Source organism: Coenobita brevimanus, chromosome 28, assembly GCF_032717465.1.
Source record: "Coenobita brevimanus isolate Jiangsu-jjx chromosome 28, ASM3271746v2, whole genome shotgun sequence".
In the NCBI taxonomy this organism is placed as follows: Eukaryota; Metazoa; Arthropoda; class Malacostraca; order Decapoda; family Coenobitidae; genus Coenobita; species Coenobita brevimanus.
Genome location: NC_136981.1, coordinates 17,570,759 through 17,591,603, shown reverse-complemented (window position 1 = coordinate 17,591,603; position 20,845 = coordinate 17,570,759). Strand labels below are relative to the sequence as shown.

Below are 20,845 nucleotides of genomic sequence, written 5' to 3'. Positions count from 1 at the left end.
CAGAGCACCAGACAAAGTGTGGGAACGGGAAATTACCTTGCATAAGTGCCCTGTAACGGACTCTGTTCTTTTCTAATTGGAGTAGAATTGTGTCAATGTGTTCCGTGATGATGGAGAAGTGTTGGAAAAGTGTTATGTTACCTTCCATGTCATTTATTTTATCTACAGTTTCGAGAACTCTGTTTTCCGTCTTTTTTCAGATTTTTCACGATTGTCTTCATTGCTGAGTTATGTCCTGTGATGAATTTATCTTGGTATGTTAGTACCTGAGCTATTTTATTAAATTTGTTGTTTATTTCTTGAAGGTCTTCCTCTGTAGCCAATCCAAAGATGTTCCCAAGAACTACGCCACCCAGGTCGAACAAACCGCGCTTTTGGCGAGTACGTGTGATGTTGTTCTTGTCGCTCAATACCTACGTTCCATGAGATGGGAGATCTTAACTTCACTATTTCATCCACTTCCTTTGTGTTATGTGCTTGTGAAACATACCCTCCTATCATGAAGTCCAGGGTTCTCATTGGTCTTGCGATTTTTTCTAGATAAGAAGGTAATTCATATAAGTAATCCAGACTTATTTCAGTACTTATGACATCTTTTACGATTGACGTTGTGGCCGTTGGAGCTATGAGGCATCCTTGCCGTACTATGTGCTGAGGTCTAAGTGCGCATATCCTCTTGCTGTGTAGAGGAGAATCCATAGCATAAGTCCCTTCAGCGCTACCTACTGACAAAAAAATCTATTAAGTTTCTAATATGGTCATGCTGTGTTCGATGATAGTGATGATATGCGTTACGGTTGACTAACGTCGAACAATAACTTGACTGTTATTTCATTTATAGAAGGAGTTTAAATCGATATTTAATTCTCGTAAATGATGTACTGTAGATTTTATTGGAACAGTTGCACCTATGTTTGATTGTTTGGTATATGACCTTAATTTATTTTTGTAATTATTGTTGTTTTCTTGATTGGTTTTATGAGTTACGTTCGGTTGTTCGGTTGTATCCGAGGCTGAATAATTATTAGATAGTTCCCTTGAAACTCGTTTTAAATGGTCAATATGAACTTGTTTCTCTTCGCCACTTGACAGTGACTTAATTAAACTTTGTTTGCTTTTATATTAATTAATCTGTATGGGCCCTCAAATTTTGGGGATAATTTATTGTCTCTCGTATGAACCATACCATAAACAATGTCTCCTAAGCTGATAGGCGAATCTCTTGCCTTTTTATTAAATGCCTCCGTCATTTCTTCCTTGGACATCGTCAATTGTTTTTTGACTCTTTTGTGTATGTCCTGGAATTCACGTAAACGGAGTTTAGAGTAATCATCGTAATTATATATGGGCAGACTGTCACCTTCTAGGAGCTCATATGGTAGTTTTTTATCTGTCCCATATATAATGAAATGTGGTGTGTCACCTATGGATTTATTTATAGATCCATTAATTGAGGCTTCTACTCTGGCAATCTAAGCATCTCAGCTTTGCATAATTTTCATTGAGAATGTGTCGTAGCACATCTAATACTTTTTTGTTTCGTCTCTCTACTAACCCATTAGATGCTGGGTGATAGGCTAAAACGTTAACCTTTTTTATATTGTATTGTTTATATATTTCTTGCAAGATGTCAGAATTAAATTCTCCTCCATTATCACTGATTAGTACCTCTGGGATAGTAAAGCGACATATCACATTATCTATTATTGCATTTGCTACGGTCTCTGCTGTTTTATCTTTAATTGGAGCTAAAATTACATAACGGGAAAAATTATCCGTTGCTACAAATAGGTATTGGTTATTATTGTATGATAATAGCATCTTGAGTAAATCAACAGCGACAACGTCCCATGGTTGATGTGGTACAGGGGAATTACCCATCGGTACAGGTGAAATAGGATATCCTTTGTGTTTTGCACGTGGTTCGCATCTGTCTATGTAATTGTTTATATCTTTTCGTAATGATGGCCAGTAAAATAACAACTGGGCTTGTTTGAATGTCCTATCCTTTCCAGGATGTACTGCATGTGGGCTATCGTGTATCGTTCGTAATACTTGGGGTATGATGTCATTAGATACTACCAATTGGTTGGTATTTCTTTGGCGTTTTGGTTGTTCTGGGTTGATCTTGTATAAAGTATTATTGACTCTTGTGAATTGTTCGAGTGGTACATGCAGTTTGGGTAATTGTATGTCATCTCCACTTTCTAACTTGTATATAACTTAAGACCATATTGGGTCAAGTCTTTGTGCTTTTGCGTTATCATCGTGGTTTGGGATATCTCCTTTGAGATCTAAAGCCGCGACCTGAATTGTGTTCGGGTTCCTAGATAATGCATCAGCTACTATATTCATTTTTCCTCGTATATAATGAGTATGTACATTGTAGTTTTCGACTGTACACTTCCATATTGCTTTCCTCCCAGAGGGGAGTTTTTCTTTAAACATACCCACTAGTGGTTTATGGTCGGTGAATAAATGTATTTCGTAACCATATACCAAATCTCGAAACTTTTGTAATGCGAAAACCACTGCAAGTGCCTCTAAGTCTGTAGTGCAATAATTTTTCTCTGCACCTTTTGTTTGTCTGCTGGCAAATGCAATTGGTTGATTCTCTTTTCTCTTTTATCTTTCTGCATCAGTACAGCCCCTAATCCTTTAACTGATGCATCTGAACATATAATAAGTGATTGTGTGAAATCCGGATATGCCAAAGAATGTGCATTTGTTAGTTAAATTTTCAGTTTTGTAAATGCTTGTTTTTGTTCTTCTTCCCATTGGAATATAGCATCTTTTTTGAGTAGTTGGAATAAAGGAAAGGCTATATGAGAGAATTGTGGTACGAATGACCTATAGTACGCAGCTAGACCTAAAAATTGTCTAACTTCGTCAGTCGTAGTGGGTTCAGGAAAATCTCTCACTGCCTGTATTTTGTCATCAGTGGTGTGAATACCATTAGAACTTAATTTGTGGCCTAAGAAATTTATTTCCTTCAAGCAAAATTTGCATTTAGAAAGCTTAATTTTTAAACCAGCATCACCAAGTTTTTGTAAGAGTAGATCTAATTTCTTGAGATGTTCGTTGATATCTTTCGTTGCGATTATAATATCGTCAAGATAAACAAATATTCCTTGTCCTAAAATTCCGGACAATACGTAATTCATAAGATATTGGAATGTGCCCAGGGCTGTCCTCAGTCCCATGGGCATCCTTCTATACTGATAGTGTCCTCTATTTGTGGAAAAGGCAGTGTATTTAAGTGACTCCTGTTCTACCGGAATTTGATAATATCCACTTAACAGATCGATTGTGGAGAATACATTATTTTCTGGTCCAATATTCTGGAGGATGTCGGAACTTCTGAGCTCTGCTTCTGTTATGATTTGTATTTATAATATGGAGTCCTGACATATCAGGCACCAGCTCCTTCTCTCGTCTGCGAGACCAAGCTTCACTTCAACTGAAACACTGGCTGCAGCATCAACCCCTGGTTGATTAAAAAGATCTCAACAGGTGCTAATTAACTAACAGGGCCCTCTGTGACCCACAGCCCGTCACAGGTCGAAAGTGAGAGTTGTGACCTTTAACTCAAGGCTCTGTGCATATGCTCCTAGTCTAAGTACTGTCTGGCAGTATTTGTTCCTTTGCACTGGGACATCCTAAAAGCTTTCTTATCCTTATACCTCTACACTTACAACTAATATCGGTAAGCTGAGAATCCCTATGCAAACTCGGGTAGTTCACATTTTAAAACCCAGCGCGGGTGTGAACACTCATGTAGATAGCATGTCTTCTCTGGGAATCCTAAGAAAGGCCCACAGTTCTAGAGGCACCACAAGGTAATTCAGACAGCCTCGGAATGCCTCTCTGGGATTCTCAAACTTTCCTCTAAACGTGCACTATATACTCGTGTGTATAATGTGTCATGTAGGACCAACGAGCGAGACGTCAGGTCTTACTGGTATACTATTAACTGGGAACCAAGCTAGTACCTGGATTGCCTAAATCACAGAGGATGCCTGTCTTACAGAACCCATCGTTCAACAGTTGCCTGTGTTTGTCGTCAGTTAGCAGGCGAAACATCAGGTCTCCACCTACATTGTCACTGCCCTCTCTTTCAAATGGCTTAGAGAATATGGGCATGGATTCCAATAGTACAGAATGGATGTGTCCTTGACTAGTTGTACAATGACATACATCAAAAGAATGCACAAGCTTTTTTCATGTCCCATTCCTGGCCAGAAGAAGTCAGGGTGGATACGGTCAAGGGTTTTCTTTTTGTCCATGTGACCTCCCATCACTGATAAATGACCCAGTTTGGTCACTGGTCAGCGGTAATTTGTGGGAATGACAAACTGGAGTCGAACCTCGTCCTGGGCTGTTTGTGACTCATGGTACAGCCGTCCTTGTTTATAAAGGAACCTGGCTTGACCTCCCTGTGAATGCCTAATCACATTATTCTCTAGTTTCTTATGCACTATGGCAAGTGTCAGGTCAGACTGTTACTCTTGGACAACATCTAAACTAAGATTATGGTGCAAGTATGCTTGGCACCACTAACATTCCCTAAAATCTGGGCAAAGGTTCTGGCATAACTATTGCATTTGTTGAGCCAGTATAAAATAGAGATGCTACCTGGATATGTGCCTCAGGAAACAGTCTCAATGATCTGGGGATCATTAAGCCCCATAGCATTGGCTTCCTGTATGAACAGATTAGGAACCATTGTGCTATCTCGCTGGGACAGAGTGAATTAAAATTAATGTTATATACCTATAATTAGGTCAAACAGAGGTTCTGGCATAACAACTACCACTGCTGAACCTTTACTGAAAGGAGATGCTAACAGAATACATGTGGAAAACAATCTCACTTTCCTGGGGATCATTAAACCCCATACCCTTGGCTTCCTGTATGAACAGGTTAGGAACCATGGTACTAATTTAGTCTGAGTGAATTAAACCTAATGTTTCTTATTGTTATATCAGAGGTCCTGACGTAACAACTGCCACTCCTGAACCTGTATAAAGTGGAGATGCTGCCCGAATACACGCCGGAAACAATCTCACATTCCTGGGGATCATTAAACCCCACACCCTTGGCTTCCTGTATAAACAGGTTGGGAGCCATGGGACTAGCTCATTCTGAGTGAACTAAAACTAATGTTTGAACTGTGCAGTTTTGCAATCGAATGTTAATTATTCTAATTTAAGGATATAGGCACAGGCTGATGGTGACCAGTTAAATCTACATAAAACTGGTAAACAAGAAAAAGAAATCCACCAACTAACTGGGGAGAGACTCACAAAAATCAACGTGTTGAGTGCCAGGTTTCCCAGGGGCGAAAAAATTGTCTGGCATTAGCAAGTATAAAATACTAAAATCGAGTTGAGTTCTCAGTGGGTTAATGAAGCAGGAAATGACCTGCTAAACTAACAGTCAACACCAGTAATATAAACTATAGTTACTATAACTAATAACTAGCTGTGAGTGAGTGAGTTAATTATTATTTCATAATAACTTTAATGCTAAAGCTAGGAGTTAATATCCTGGAATAAGATCGTGCTAGGAGTTATTATCCTGGCAAGGTCACCAATTGTCATGGGGGGGAGGTTAACATACTGGGGTAAAAAAACAGTTTAATGGAATAAATAACTTAATAATCACAACTCTGTTGCAGGGAGGAAAAGAATATATTGAATATTATTTCTCCTACTTGTGGTAGAAAAGTCACCACTTATCAAAAGGGTATCAACTTGTGAAATCAAGTAGTAATTTTTCACCTTATGCCAGCTTACTTTGCTGATTTTCTGAAGACAAGAATTTGGTAAACTTGCTCAACAGTACACAGGGGAAACTAATCACTCATAAATGCTGAATTGATAATACTGTTGGCCTCTGAGAAAGTGCCACCCTTGCCCCTTGACAATCACTAATAATAATAATAATAGTGATGGTGATGATAATAATAATAATAATAATAATAATAATAATAATAATAATAATAATAATAATAAAATAATAATAATAATAATAATGATAATAATAATAATAATAATAATAATAAAATAATAATAAACAGGTTCTTACTGATGCCAACCTCTGGCTGGCACAAAGGATTTGTTATGAACCAGTACAAAAGAACTGGCTTAACTTCCAGTGATGATTAATATAAGAAGTGTGTGCAGACTGGGAGTAAGCAAATTAAGTAAGAATAATGTGGAGAAATCAAACACGATTATTACATTTAACTGAGCTCAATGAGAGGAACTGTAAATATATTAATTACAACAAAAAATTTTTTCGTTCCAAGGGAGCTTCAGCAAGTAAATTCAGAATCTCTGCCAAAGTAAAATCACTCAATCAGTCATAAAAAGATAATGCTCTTAATCTACCGCATCCCGTTAATGTACATATGCGCCTGAACGTTTTGTTACTGTGACTTCCGTTGACGTTTATAAACATGCTGCAATTGCAAGGTCCATCATTTGCACATTTTTCAAATTTTGCACATGATTTTTGGTACACATACCGTAGACACCTTCCTCTATCCGAGGCCAGGTGGGGACAAAGCCTTATCCCAAGTAACCTCCCCCTCCCCCGCACACCATTGTCTCAGCAACTCAACTGTTACCAGTGACCTGGCCAGTAAAGACATGTGCCACGGTACGAAATTCAAGGCAAGAGTGATTCCCCAATCGGTGGCAATGTGGAAGACAAAATTTAAGTGGCATTAGAGGAAGAAATGATCAGAAGTGATGAGCAGGTAACGTCGCCAAACAAAGTGCATTATGTTGATGTGTTTGTTGAGTGAAACAATGCTTATATCGCCTATATTAATGTGTGAAAACCAATATACTCATGTACTACATATAAATTAGTACCAAATAAATAATTATCTATCTATTCTGAGTGGTTTGTAATACTTACCCCTCCTATAGATAATGTCATCTATGGAGCCGGGCTTGATAGAACACGATGCCAGTTGAGGATATGTCACCTGTACTGGCATTTTTAAGCTCAGGTGAGCAATTTCTCTCTGAATTTTCAATGTTTCTCATAAAAAGCTGAGGTTTTAGTCCCCCCCCAAAATGAAAATCTTCCAGAACTGGGGGAGGCCATTGGTGAAAAATCTGCCGGGATGGGGGGGTTTAAACATAAGAGAACAGAAAAAGGTACTGTTAATAATTGGTGATGTGGAGTCACAGGGCTGTAGACTGGAGTTGCTGCTAAGACACCGCAAAACGAGGAGGGTAATCTTCGACGATCTTCCTGCCTGCTCCTCCATTGCAACGTCCACATTCACTGGGCTGGCAACGGAGAGATGGGTGATCTCCTGGAATGATAGATGCTCCACAGGTCAAGACATGCACCATCCATCTCTCTTTCAGCTGTCCATCACTAAATTCTAACTATGGTGAATGGAGAGGCATGGCATCACCGAACTATAGCCCACAGCTCTGGAGTAGTCAAAATCTCGGGAATCCTCGCTGTAGTGCACATCTATCCTTAACGAAAGTCCCATTCTAACTAAAACAATCTGTTTCATGTCAGGTACCACAGAAGCAAGTTCACTGGATGTAAGCATGGCCTGACTTTGATGGATAATAGGTGGGGCGAATGGTATACACACATGATAAATTCACTCAGTGAAGCACAAATGTCGTGCATAAGAACGTCACTTATGGAGCAGTGATGAATGTTCTGGAAACCACCCCAATCAAAGTGCATACAAGAAAGGTTAAACTGAGTGAAACACATTGGGTCTTTCACTAGAGCTTGTGGCTTCCCATAATAATACAGTGTCACGAATCAGAGTATTTACATAATGTCGCAAATTCGTCACATGGAGAAGAGTATGAGGCTGGGAGCAGGGCAGTGAAATGGCGGGGGACAGGGCAACATGGAGGCGATTTGTTTATGGCTAACCCTTATGGGATTAAGGCATTTGGTAACCGATAGATATATGGATTATTCATTACATGTTCCAACTTTCAAAAATATTGAAGAATATTATGAAAATGTTACTTTCATTAAGAAACAAAAAAATATAAAACACAAAACGGACACAAGTTGAACTGGGTACATGCGTCGTGTCCTGGGCAACATATGTACAAAATTCAACATTTGTAACTTTGTGCATATGGCAGAAATCCAAAAATTATGTAGGGGTCTTTCAAGACCCAACATGGCATTCAGGGTTAAGTTTTTTCACCTGGCATACCAAGGGTTAAGGAGAGAGATGCATGACAGTGTCAGGGTTCTGATTCAAGTGCAGGAAACTGGCGTCACTCAACTCAGGTGTCCATCCACCCTTCGTGAGTTGGCACGTAAAATGAACCTGGGCTAACATTTAGGGAAGGTAACACATAGGGGAGTTAACATGTAGGGGAGGTAGGAGGTTAAAACATAGGGGAGATAGGAAGGTAACACATAGGTAGGTAGGAGGATAACATATTAGGATGGTAACTGCAAAACGTTGAATAGATGGCCTTGTATAACAGGGATATGTGTTGAAAAACAGCCTCAGGTTCAAAGGCCTAAGTAACGGAGCTAAGCACTGTGGCTATGCGTCTCATCACGTGTATTCTTCACTTTTACCTTGTCATTTTTAAGAAAAAGTAACAGTCATAAAGAGAGATCTTTAATACCAACTGTCCATCCATCCAACCAATTTTTTAAAAATTAAGTCATGAAGAGAGATGTGCCATGAAGTCTCTTAACTACCTGGAATCCGGACCATTACCCAGACCCTCTAAGAAGATATGGAAAGAAGAGAGATTTGGGTTTCATTGTTTGGCGGGCTTGGAAGAGGATTTAACACATTAGACACATTCAGATGTCTGAGATTTACTGTGATCCTTATTTACTCTCTGGATGTTAACAGGAATATGAAGTGGATGTTACCATACTCGCCCAATAATTCACGAAGAACGAAAAGATCTGGAATGAGTAAAAATCGATCTTTCCATCATAGCAGGGTTGATGGAGCTAACAGAAATTTTGCTTGAAATTGTGCAGGATGGTCCACATATAACGCAATCCAGTACTTGTGTGTTGCAGAGACGGCTTAGTCAGCATTACCAGTATTCACCCTGCATCATCTTGTATTTCCCAAATCACTGGTCATGCTCTATAGTGCCTTTTCTTTATATATTATTTATTTTTTTATCTATTTGTTTCATTTCATTACACAGATGACTATATTTTCCAGAAAACAACTACCCTCTTTTTTCCTCTAACTTGGACTAAAATCATCACAAAAATGGAAACAGATTAGAACAAGAATATAATGCTATTCATGAAGAAATCCTTCTGCGACAGGATTTAGAGCCATAATATACTCTTATTCTGCCTCTGAACTATGTGAACTAAGGTATTCAATGTAAATAATATATCCCAGTTAACTTAAAAGAATGTAAAAGAACATCATGAGCCGTCCATGCACCACACATGATTGAAGAATGCAATATACACACCACCTGTACCTGTTACGAAAAGGGACATCGTCATAAAAAAGGACGATGAAGGCTTGGTATCTCTCCTTACCTAAATTGTCAAAGAAGGAAAAGATCTTGAATGTGAAGAAATCTGGCCGTCCCTGTAAGGCGGGGTTGTTGAAGGCTGCCTTGATGAGCTGATAGTCTGACACCACCACCACTACCCTGCTGCCCAGCCGTACTCTGAAACACAAAAGATGTACCGTTTAACCCAACCAAACCAAACTTAACCCATACTCTGCTAGCGACATAGATCTACGACCCCTTAAAAATGCCGGTGACTAAGATGTACGTCATGTAGCAGTAAAAGACATTGCAAGAAACCGAAGGAAAATGGAAGCCAGTATCGTATCTCGCTAACTTCAGATATTTTTATGCTATGCTTACAACACTGATTTATGAAAACGGGAGGCATGTGAGTCTTCATAGCCTCACAGCTGCTCTTCTCTTTCTGTAACCTTGAAGATTTCAGTGGTCGGGTGGTAGTAACCTTTTTTTTTTTTGTGAGGAAGAAGGAACCAAAGGCCATGGGCCCGTAAAATTGTTCCTTCCAAGGGAAAAATAAAATACAAGAGAGAGCCAACTTCAAGATCCGATCATATCGAGATGCCTGGATACACCACGTTTGAAAGACTGGAGATCATAGAAAGCGGGAAATACAAACAGAGGGAGACAGTTCCAGAGTTTACCTGTTGCAAAAATGAAGGACTGGAAGTAACGGTTAACTCTTGCATTAGAGAGTTGGACAGAAAAGGGATGAGAGTTTGCTGCTAGACGTGTGCTACGTGCCGGTCGAAGAGTTGGAGGAATGCATGCAGACAGTTCAGAGGAGCAGTGACTATTGAGGTATCGATAGAAAAGAGATAAAGATACAAAATTGCGGCGAAGAGACAGAGGTTGAAGGGAGTCAGTAAGAGGAGGAGAGTTAATGAGACAAACAGCCTTTGACTCCACCCTATTGAGAAGAGCTGTATGTGGGGAGCCTCCCCACACATGAGAGTTGTACTCCACACAGGGGCGGATAAAACCCCTGTATAGAGTCATCAATTGTGCAGGGGTAAAGAAGGAACGGAGTCGGCTTAGCACACCCAATCTCTTGGAAGCAGATTTTACAAGAGATGTAATATGATCTTTCCAAGACAAGTCCCGAGTAAATGAAACCCCAAGCATGTTCAAGGATGATGCAGGATTAAGCTGAATATTATTAAAAACTACCAGAATATTTTTACCCCAGTCAGAGATACGAGCCAAGTCAGACTCAATTCGACCTACTTTCTGGCTTTGATGACTACTTCTGTTAGTGCACACCCAATCTCTTGGAAGCAGATTTTACAAGAGATGTAATATGATCTTTCCAAGACAAGCCCATTTACCCACAAAAATAGATCAAAATCGGTTCACAAGCTTACAGACGCTGTGCTCTCTCATTAGCCTCGAAGATCCCAGAGGTAGAATGACACCAACCTGACTCAATTCAACCAACTTTCTGGCTTTGGTAATTACTTTTTTTAGTGCCAGAGATCATATATTGATGTATTCAGCCCATTTATCCAGAAAATACAAAATCAGTTCACGAGCTCACAGTTGCTCTGCACTCTCAGTAACCTCGGAGATTTCAGAGGTAGAGTTGTCACCAACCTCACTCGATTCAACCAACTTTCTGGCTTTAGTGATTACTTTTATGAGTGCCAGGGATCTTCTATTGATGTATTAAGCCCATTTAGTGAGAAAAAAACAACTTAACCTGCTGACCAGCCTTATTCTGTAACACCAGCAGAACCATTATTTGTTATCCGAACTGAACAGAACAGAACCTACCGGAACCTGTACTGATATAAACTATCCAAACACAACTGGCTTAAACTAAACTATCCACAACCACTGCCGTGCTCCCCAGCCGCAGTGCGAAACATCAAGAGAACCGGGATCTATTACCTCAAAATAGAACCAAACCTAATCTAACTCAACTTAATCTAACCATATGTAACCTCCCTATCCACTACCAACAGTAAGACACCTTTGTCAGTGCAGTACAAGCGAGGCCGTTCAAATCTGAAAGCAATGAATTTTCGCCTTATACCCTGAGGATGCCAACAGTATGTTGATGGCTAACTACCTACCAAGTTCTGTGCCTTCAGAACAAACTGTCTGGCATGTGGCCCTCTTTTAAGATTTTCGATGTGATGCACTTTACGCATGCCATATGCCATGTCCACCACTGGGGTGTGATGAAACCTGTCAAAAACAAATCTCAATGAATGGGGCTATCACATGGTGCAAACCACACACTGATTCGCCCTATAGGTTGTTAAGATATATGCATCTCAAAAACATTATGGTTTGGCTGGATTGGGCCGGGCCAGGTTGGGCCACTCATACTGTATGTGAGAAAATGCCACTACTTGACGTGAGACTCCCAAGGACTTTGCCCTCGCTCCTAATCACCTTGATTCACAACTGCAGTGTGAAATATTAATTGTTCCATCAATTGATAACCGAACTGAACAGACACTGATGCAAACCTATTGTGGTCTGAACTAACTTTTCCTATCTTTACCTAATGAAATGGGAAACCTGTACTGTACGCAGGAAAAATCATCCAATGTATTACCAATATGCCGGGAATCGAACCCGGGACTCACCTGAGAGTCCTGCATTCGATTCCTGGCATATTGGTAAAATACTGGATGTCTTTACCTGACTTATTTGGACCTAACCTAACCTAGCCAAACCTATCCACAATCATTATCCTGCTGCCCAGCCCCATTCCGAAGCAGCAGCGCATCCACAAGTAGGTAACTGAACATAACAGAACACAACACAACAGAACCTTTTAAGCTAACCTAGTCTAATCTAGCCTGTCCATCACCACTACCCTGCTACCCAACTGCTGTCTGAACACCAGTGAATCCACCATTTGCTAACCTAACCGAACCCAGCATGACTTGATCTAATTTGACCTACCCTGTCTTAACCACAGCTTTCGAAATCTAACTTAACGTAACCTTTCCAAATCCAACTTAACCTAACTATGCACCACCACCACCCTACTGTTTAAGTGCAGTCCGAAAAAATCAGCGGATCCACCATTTGTTAAACAAAGCCAACCATCCCAATCGAACTAAATCAAATCTAGTTTAACCTTACCTAACCTGACTTAACCTGTCTTAATTTAAACTATCCAAACCCTACCAGACCAACCCTAACCTGTCCACCATCACTACCTGCTAATATGTTCACCGAACCAAACCTAGCCTACCATAACCTAATTTTACTAACCTGTTGAAATTTAATCTATCTTGACCTAACCAAAACTAACCTAACTTTACCAGGGGTGGATTCACCATATTTTCACCTAACCTAATCTAACCAAACCCAACTTACGTTACCCAACTACCCTAACCTAACCTAACCTAACCTATCTTGCTGCCCAACCATATTCTGAAACAAACACGTACAAAGTATGTGTGGAACCATTGTCATAATGACTATTATGGTTTATTTGCTTATCAGTCTACCAACCAGTCATTAATTTTCTTACAAGTAAATCAGTGAGCCTCGTTATCATGTTCTCTCTCTCTCTCTCTCTCTCTCTCTCTCTCTGTCTTGGCCACATAATGGCGGCTTTACACGGTGTCTTTCTAAAATACTCACGTGAACACATCGCCAAACTTGTTCTGAAGCTTGTGGAAGTAGGCAGGCAGTGATGTACTGTGGCCAAGGAGGGTGCCAACTAAAGGAAGGCCCCATACTCCTGAAAAACACACCGTCATCATTATCATCATCATCGTCATCATCTCTTTTATCATCGTCGTCATCTTCATTGTTCTCGCTTTTGTCGACATAGTTATGATCTCCAGTTATCATCAAAATCATCGCTGTCGTCATCATCACCATTATTTTTATCACCATCGTCTTCATCAGCATCATTATCATGACAACCATAATCATCATCGTCATCGTAATCATAAATATATATGTATATATATATATATATATATATATATATATATATATATATATATATATATATATATATATATATATATATATATATATATATATATATATATATATAAACAGGAAGCATGGAAGTCAAAAAGTTATTACATGACAGTATTTGTATACCAACTATAACGTATGGAAGTGAAGCTTGGACGTTGTTCGAGAGACACAAGTCAAGAGTGAGAGCAGTGGAAATGAGTTATTTGAGAGGAGCCTGTGGAGTCACATGGAGAGACACTGACAAATGAGGATGTGAAGGAGCGTCATGGTGTGAATGTGGATGTGATGGGAAGCGTTAAGAGAAACACATTGAGGTGGTTTGGCCATTTGGAGAGGATGGAGAGTGAAAGACTGACGAGGATGTCTATATATCTATCTATATATATCTCTCTCTCTATTTAATATATATATATATATATATATATATATATATATATATATATATATATATATATATATATATATATAATTAAATAGAGAGAGATATATATAGATAGAGATATAGATATCTAGATTTATAAATATATGAAATAGAATGGCTGTCTGTCTTTTTGTCTGTCTGTCTATCTCCCATTGTAATAGTGAAGATGCATAAAGAACTCTTAACTGCTCTCAAAATTGTCATACTTTACGACCACTTTAGATGTGTACATTACAGTTGCTTAAGTGGTGCCTCTGATGACCAGGATTAGAACTATTTAGAAATAATCAAATAATAATGGTGAAACATGATATTTCTACAACAATTTCATTATTGGCTACTACATACTGGATGGGAAGACGGATTGGTGTGGATGGGTGGTTACTGTGGTGGGAAAATAGGTGCATGGTAGGAAGAAGTGCCAGAGGACTACCTCCCTGAGAAAATAGGCCCAAAGAGCGACCTAGGTTTGATGGATATCAGGGGACTTCGGGGGTCCTGCACAGCAATCCAGGGTCCCGGGAAATGCCGGTATGCACGATCATTGGGTTTTACCAGGACAACACCTGTTACCCGTGTTAGTTATTATTATTTTTATTATTATTATTAATTTATTACCCACATTTAAAAGGTGGAGTGATTATGTTTTTTCCTGCCTACCTGCCTGTGTGTGTGTGTGTGTGTGTGTGTGTGTGTGTGTGTGTGTGTTTTGTGTGTCCGACTCTGGGCATAGGTTGCACAGCCTGCTATCAAGGCCCAGTAGTCCTCCATACCATACACCTCTCTACATGTCACCATTTCGGCGCTAACACCCACCGTCCATACTGAATATATGCTAGGGCTGTCTGATAAAGGACTGGTGAATTGGTTTTAGCGGGGGTATTTTTACGACATGTCAGTGGGTCTACTGGTAGATCAGTGAAGTCTGATTTCATGAAATTCAAATCCTTAAACTGTTCCCTGCCCCAGTGGGGATTTGAACCTGGGTCCGGTAGGACTGCAGGCCACCTGTCTACCGATTCAGCCACCGCCTGCCCCATCACCTTATATCTTATGAACATGAAACCTTCAGAGTATCAAGAAATGGTCAAAATCTTGGACGAGTTCTAAAATGGGCACCTAGAGTCAAGGTCAAGGAGACCACAATGGCTGCCAAAGGTCAACTAGTTCTCATTGCCTGCCTTTAGCACCATTATTTCTCATGAACGGCTGGAGCTATCAACAAAAATCCTTCAGGGTATCAAGATATGGCCTAAATCTTGGTCTTGGCCAACAGCATATTCTGGCGTACAGTTAGCATTCAGCACCCGAATGCATTCCTTTCATTATCATTATTATTATTGCAAGCATCATCATCATAATCACCATTATCACCACAACCATGATCATGATCATCATCATCATCATCATCATTATTATCCCAACCTCTTTCTGCCACCCAAAGATGGGGTGAGGTCGGGCGTAGAACGATATAAAAAGAGTAAACCATGATAGAGAGAACCAATCAACAACATGCCTGGTGAAACACGTTATTCATTCACCATTCAAGCCCCGCATTCCTGACTACTTCACACACACACACACACACACACACACACACACACACACACACACACACACACACACACACACACACACACACACACACACACACACACACACACACACACATTTTGCAAGTTTATTGATTTTCCTAAAGAAAGACACATACAGGACGGTTGGTATATTGAATCCCCTTGCCTTGTGTGCTGCGGTGACGGCTCATTCTGCTGGTGTGAGAAGCACAGGCATTTTTGGCTACTTTTTAGTAGTAGTAGTAGTTGTAGTAGTAGTGGTAGCAGCAGTAGTTGTATTATTATTATTATTATTAGTAGTAGTAGTAGTAGTAGTAGTAGCAGCAACCACAAGCTCATCTGAACATGAACCCAATGGACTGCATGTTGAAGCTGCTCTTATGCAATCCACCGTCCTCTTTTTTGCGAACAGGATGAGGTTGAGGGACGTTTGCATAATCAAGCAGTACAGCAGCCACTACATACAGGAGTCCGTCTCCAGTTACCTTGTGAAATCGATAATAACCCACGCAATCAGTAGACGGAAAAAGGAGGGGAAGGAGGACAGGCCTTATACTGTACAAAAAGTGTTAGGGAAGTAGAAAATAATATAGAGTAAACAAAAGATCATATCCATGTGACGTCACGAGTCATGTGACTTTTGTTTATGGCGCCACATTGGACGGCAAATTGTCGGACGACTATAGAGAGAGAATTGCAGAATCCACAATGGTATTCCACTGTTGTGCCTTTGGCTGTACGACAAGATAGAACACCGGAAGTGGGGTACACTTCTACCGGTTTCTAGCCAATAAGGAAAGGCGTCAGAAGTGGGTAGCTGCTGTGAAAAAGGAGAACTGGCAGTCGACGGCCTACTCCCAGCTCTATAGCAAGCATTTCGTACCAGGTGAACTGATGATTTGTAAGTAGATACGGGCATATTTATCTCTCTTAGAAGTTGTAGGTGTCATGGAATAATCTTAATTATGTTTATGTCACAGAGCACAAAACCCACACGGCCATGTGTGTGTGCGTGGGAAAAGAGGAGGAGGGTCCATGTCACAGGACTTGTTATTATTCCAGAGTTTCACCCAGACAAAATCGGACATAGCAGTGATGGTCAAGAATGTTCGATACATAAGTAAAACCGATTAAGTTGCAGTTAGGGCATACTTAAAGTTATTTCAGGTCAGGTAAGGTGGTTAGGTTAGGTTAGGTTAAAGCTTGTGTTATTTTTTTGTCACTGATTTTCACTGTAATTCATTTGAAAATGATATTTGTGTAATAGTGATGATTTTAATAACAGTGCAGTACAGAACTCTGTTCAACACATCAGTGTAAACCTGTTATATACCATTGTGAGCCTGTCTGCTAAGCAGTGTTTCAGTTACAACTGAAGCATAATCACTAGTACTACAATTATAAATACAGTAATTTTCTATTTTATTTAGAAATGAATGTTGCTCCACAGAAAGCAAAACTGTCAATACATGCTCCAATTAAATATGCATTTCTCACTTAGTACAAAAATACTTTAATTACAGATAAGAGGATGAATAACGTACTTGTATCAACAGCTCCCTGTATTTATCTATTACCAGGTATGTAGCTACTAAGATTTTTTTTGTTAATATATAATGTAAAATCATTAAAACTATATTGTTGATGTCTTTTATTTTTGTGTTGTGATACTCATCAGCATGAAATAAATGACCTTAATTTAAATTTGTGCCAGTGTTGTTTCAGTTGCATTTTATGCATTTTATGTAAAACTACTTTAAACATACGGTATATAGGCTGTGTGTATGTATCTAGTCCTATAATTGCTGAAATTTCCAAAATAAGTAAATTTTTTTTTGGTAATTTTCCAGAATTACACCCAACTCACATCAAGGCTTAAAATTTTTATTTTTTAATGTTTTATAGTGTGATTATTTTGAATCTGATATTCATTTCTGTCAGAAATTATTTTGTTTTATTCCAAACCAAGCTAACCCAACCAACCTAACGTAGTCTAACTTAACTTAGGACCTAACTTCAAGATTAAGAAGAGAGGATCCCTGCAGTAGGCCAATAGGCCCATTCTAGGCAGCTCCTACAAGAGTGTGACTAATTTACGTTGCCTACAATAGGTTATGCAGGCCTGTGCTAGACAGCTCTCACAGGAGTGTGACTACAAGAACGATAAATTTTGTATGTAACCCATACCTGTCATACACTTATCTAGCGAATGCCTGAAACTTTCTAAATAACGGGCAGAAACTACAGTAGGGTACTTCACTGGGAAACCTATTCCATTCATCAACTACTCAATTCCCAGTTAGTGTATACAATTCTTCCCCCTTTGGCCGCACGTCAGTAATTTAGTGATTACCAAGCAATTTACAAGAACCATATGTCAGTTCCAGCTATCTACATTGCACATATACAATATGGCACGTCTGTTTACCATAAAGGATGCCCAGGTGAACTTTGATGGAGTGTTTACCAAATACAGTAGTGACTGAGAGCATCATATCTGAGATCGTTGAAACTGGGAAATTTCTCTCTAGATATGGCGTAAGGATCTAGCCCGAAACAATTTATCTTGTTCCTGTACAGATCTTGGTGGCGTAGATTCAGATATCTGCATATATCTGACAGATTGATCACTGACAACCTTCTCTGGAAAGCCATTACTGTGAGGAGTTTGCCGTCCAGTATGGAGTCGTAAACAAAACCGAGTGATTTCTGTGACGTCACTGGAAAAGCAATGTTGACCAAGCCGTCCCCGCAGCACAGAAGTTGGTTGTTTAATGGACAGTCCTACTTTCTTATTCTCTACCCAAGTCAGACCAACCCTCCCGTACTACCACAAGCAAAAGCTCGCCAGTAATCCATCGCCAGCATTCTGTTCTTCCTCCCATTTTATCATATTCTTCACCGAACGTCATAGAGTATACCTCTTGCTCGAAATGTTGCTCTCATATTCTAACTTTATATAAAGCCAGGCACTATCCTTCATTCTCAAAATCTTGTGTGTTTTTCCTCTCTATACAATTCTATGTCAGAAAGTATCCTTCCTTTCCATATCTTTATGTGCTTCATTTTATCACAAATAATATTTCATTAACGTCTTAATGTATTCTTTCTTCTCATGTTGTTGTTTCGTAATCTTATCTGATATAAATACTTCATGTAACGTCAGTGCATATACAGTACATAATCCTTATAATCTAATGTCCTGTGCTTCATATCTTCACATAAAAATATATCATGTAACGATGGAGAATATCCTTCCTTCTTAAAGTCTTGTGATGTGTTTCCTACCTCTGTTACATATTAATTTTCCATGAAGTGTCAAGAGTATCCTCCCTTCTCATAATCTTACCTGTGTAATTCATATCGCTATCAGATAATTATTCCATGGATGGTCAGGGTATCCTTCCTTCTTATGTCCTCTTGCTGTGTGCTTCGTACTAGCATCACATACAAATAGTTCATATAACTTCAGACAATATTCTTCCTTCTCAGTCACTTGTCGTGTGCTTCATACTGCCATCACATATGTGTCACATAACACTTTCCATCGCCACAGCTGGAGGGGAAGTGTGTGTGCAATCTTTTGATGGTGAGAGTGCTTAATTCATGATAGGTTTTCTACACAGCAGTTCACATGGAGTAACCCGCTCACTACAGTGACGACCATCCAATTCAGTTTTGACCCATCAAGAGGTTTAAAGTCCGGGACTAGGCTACTCGGTCGTGATAATTAAGGCCGAGGGTGATCAGCCACACTAGCCCCTGAGTGGCATTGTGGAAGCAATAGACCTGAACTCCCTTCCCTCGGATGGAAACCCATACAAGTTTAATCTGATTGCAGTGTCTTAGTCCACTAAATCACCATACGCCATTTGGTTATATGGTTACCACCCTAAGTAGTAAATGGCCTCCTGGCTTACAAGAAACAGTTTGGCTTGTCATTCAGTCTATAATCACTTGAAACCAGCACTACATCGATTGAGTGGATGATAATCGCCCACACCTGCCACAGCATTCTCTTCGACAAGGAGAGTATATTTTCAAGCCTGTTTTTTTTTTTTTTTTTTTTTTTTAGGATTGCTCAAAAAGTAAGAGAGAGATTTGGACCAAATTTGGGGGGTAGATAGCCCATGCACCAGGGAACAATCGATTAACTTTTGGGACAGATTCGAATCGTATTGCATATTCTGGATCCGGAAAACACATTTTGAGAAACCCTAATCATCGCTGAGAAACCCCTAACCTATTTTGAACAGTGGTTTGGAAATTACGTTGCCCTTGGACAGATGCGCTCCACTGAGTGCCTCTCAAGTATTTGGCTATGTGGAAACCTTTCGTGGAGTCAGGAACAATCTTCACGAGCAATCTTCGCTAGGAATAATGTCATCATAGCAAAAAGAAATCATTATGTGGTGGCTTAGTCGGTAGAGAGATGGTCTGATGTCCCAGTGGACGCGGGTTCGAATCCTGGTTGGGGGAGGGAACAGTTTACGGATTTGGATTTTGGTAAACAAATTTTACTGCTCCCTCATTCATACCAATACACCAATCCTGTTGAGACAGCCATAGCACGGATTCAATATGGACGGTGGGTGTTAGCGTCAAAGTGATGGTATGTGGAGGTGTATGGTAAGTAGGAGGACTGCTGGGCATCAGGGAATGGGCCGTTTAACCTATTCTCGCACACACACACACACACACACACACACACACACACACACACACACACACACACACAGTAAGGTATATTCAAGCGTATATGAGTTACTGTGAATGCGAACTGTGACCCACCTGGTGGCAGTCCCTTAGGCTTACTGAAGGTTCTGTAGAGGAAGACCAGAAGCACCAACACTAACACCACCTCCACCAGCATCGTCCTTGATTACGCTACCCTGAAAATTAGATGACGGTGAAGATGACGATAATAATGATTATGATGATAGGTGAACTATGCCATATAAATCTCGAAGGAGAAGGTGCAAAGAGAGAGAGAGAGAGAGAGAGAGAGAGAGAGAGAGAGAGAGAGAAGACTGTGTAGACAGCATTATTTATAGACCTAAGGTGTGTTGCTTACTTATCCACTTCATGGACACACACACACACACACACACACACACACACACACACGAGAGATAAACATACAAGCAACACGTACTTCCACAGTAGGAGCCCCCACAGACTGGAGAAAGATGCCACTGCTCGCCAGATGACAATTTAATATGCAAAAGTGTGGTCAACTTAAATTACCCTCGATTATACAATTTTTGTGTTACTTTACTGAAAATTAAATTAAGTAAAAATGACGGTCATAGCACAAGAGCAGCGTATCAGGCCATAAAGGAGTT

At 39.8% G+C, this 20,845-nt stretch overlaps 1 protein-coding gene across 1 annotated transcript in view; it reads right to left on the bottom strand.

The window, feature by feature from the left end:
* The window catches only part of LOC145394750 (cytochrome P450 2L1-like), a 95,378-nt gene extending 75,005 nt beyond the window's left edge, over window positions 1–20,373 (bottom strand). The window contains exons 1-3 of the mRNA XM_080268531.1: window positions 20,292–20,373; window positions 13,155–13,254; window positions 9,550–9,683 (exon numbers count right to left, since the gene is read on the bottom strand). Of these exons, the coding sequence (XP_080124657.1) occupies window positions 9,550–9,683; window positions 13,155–13,254; window positions 20,292–20,373 (316 nt within the window). The remainder of the gene's footprint in view (window positions 1–9,549; window positions 9,684–13,154; window positions 13,255–20,291) is intronic.
* Window positions 20,374–20,845: the final 472 nt, after the last annotated feature.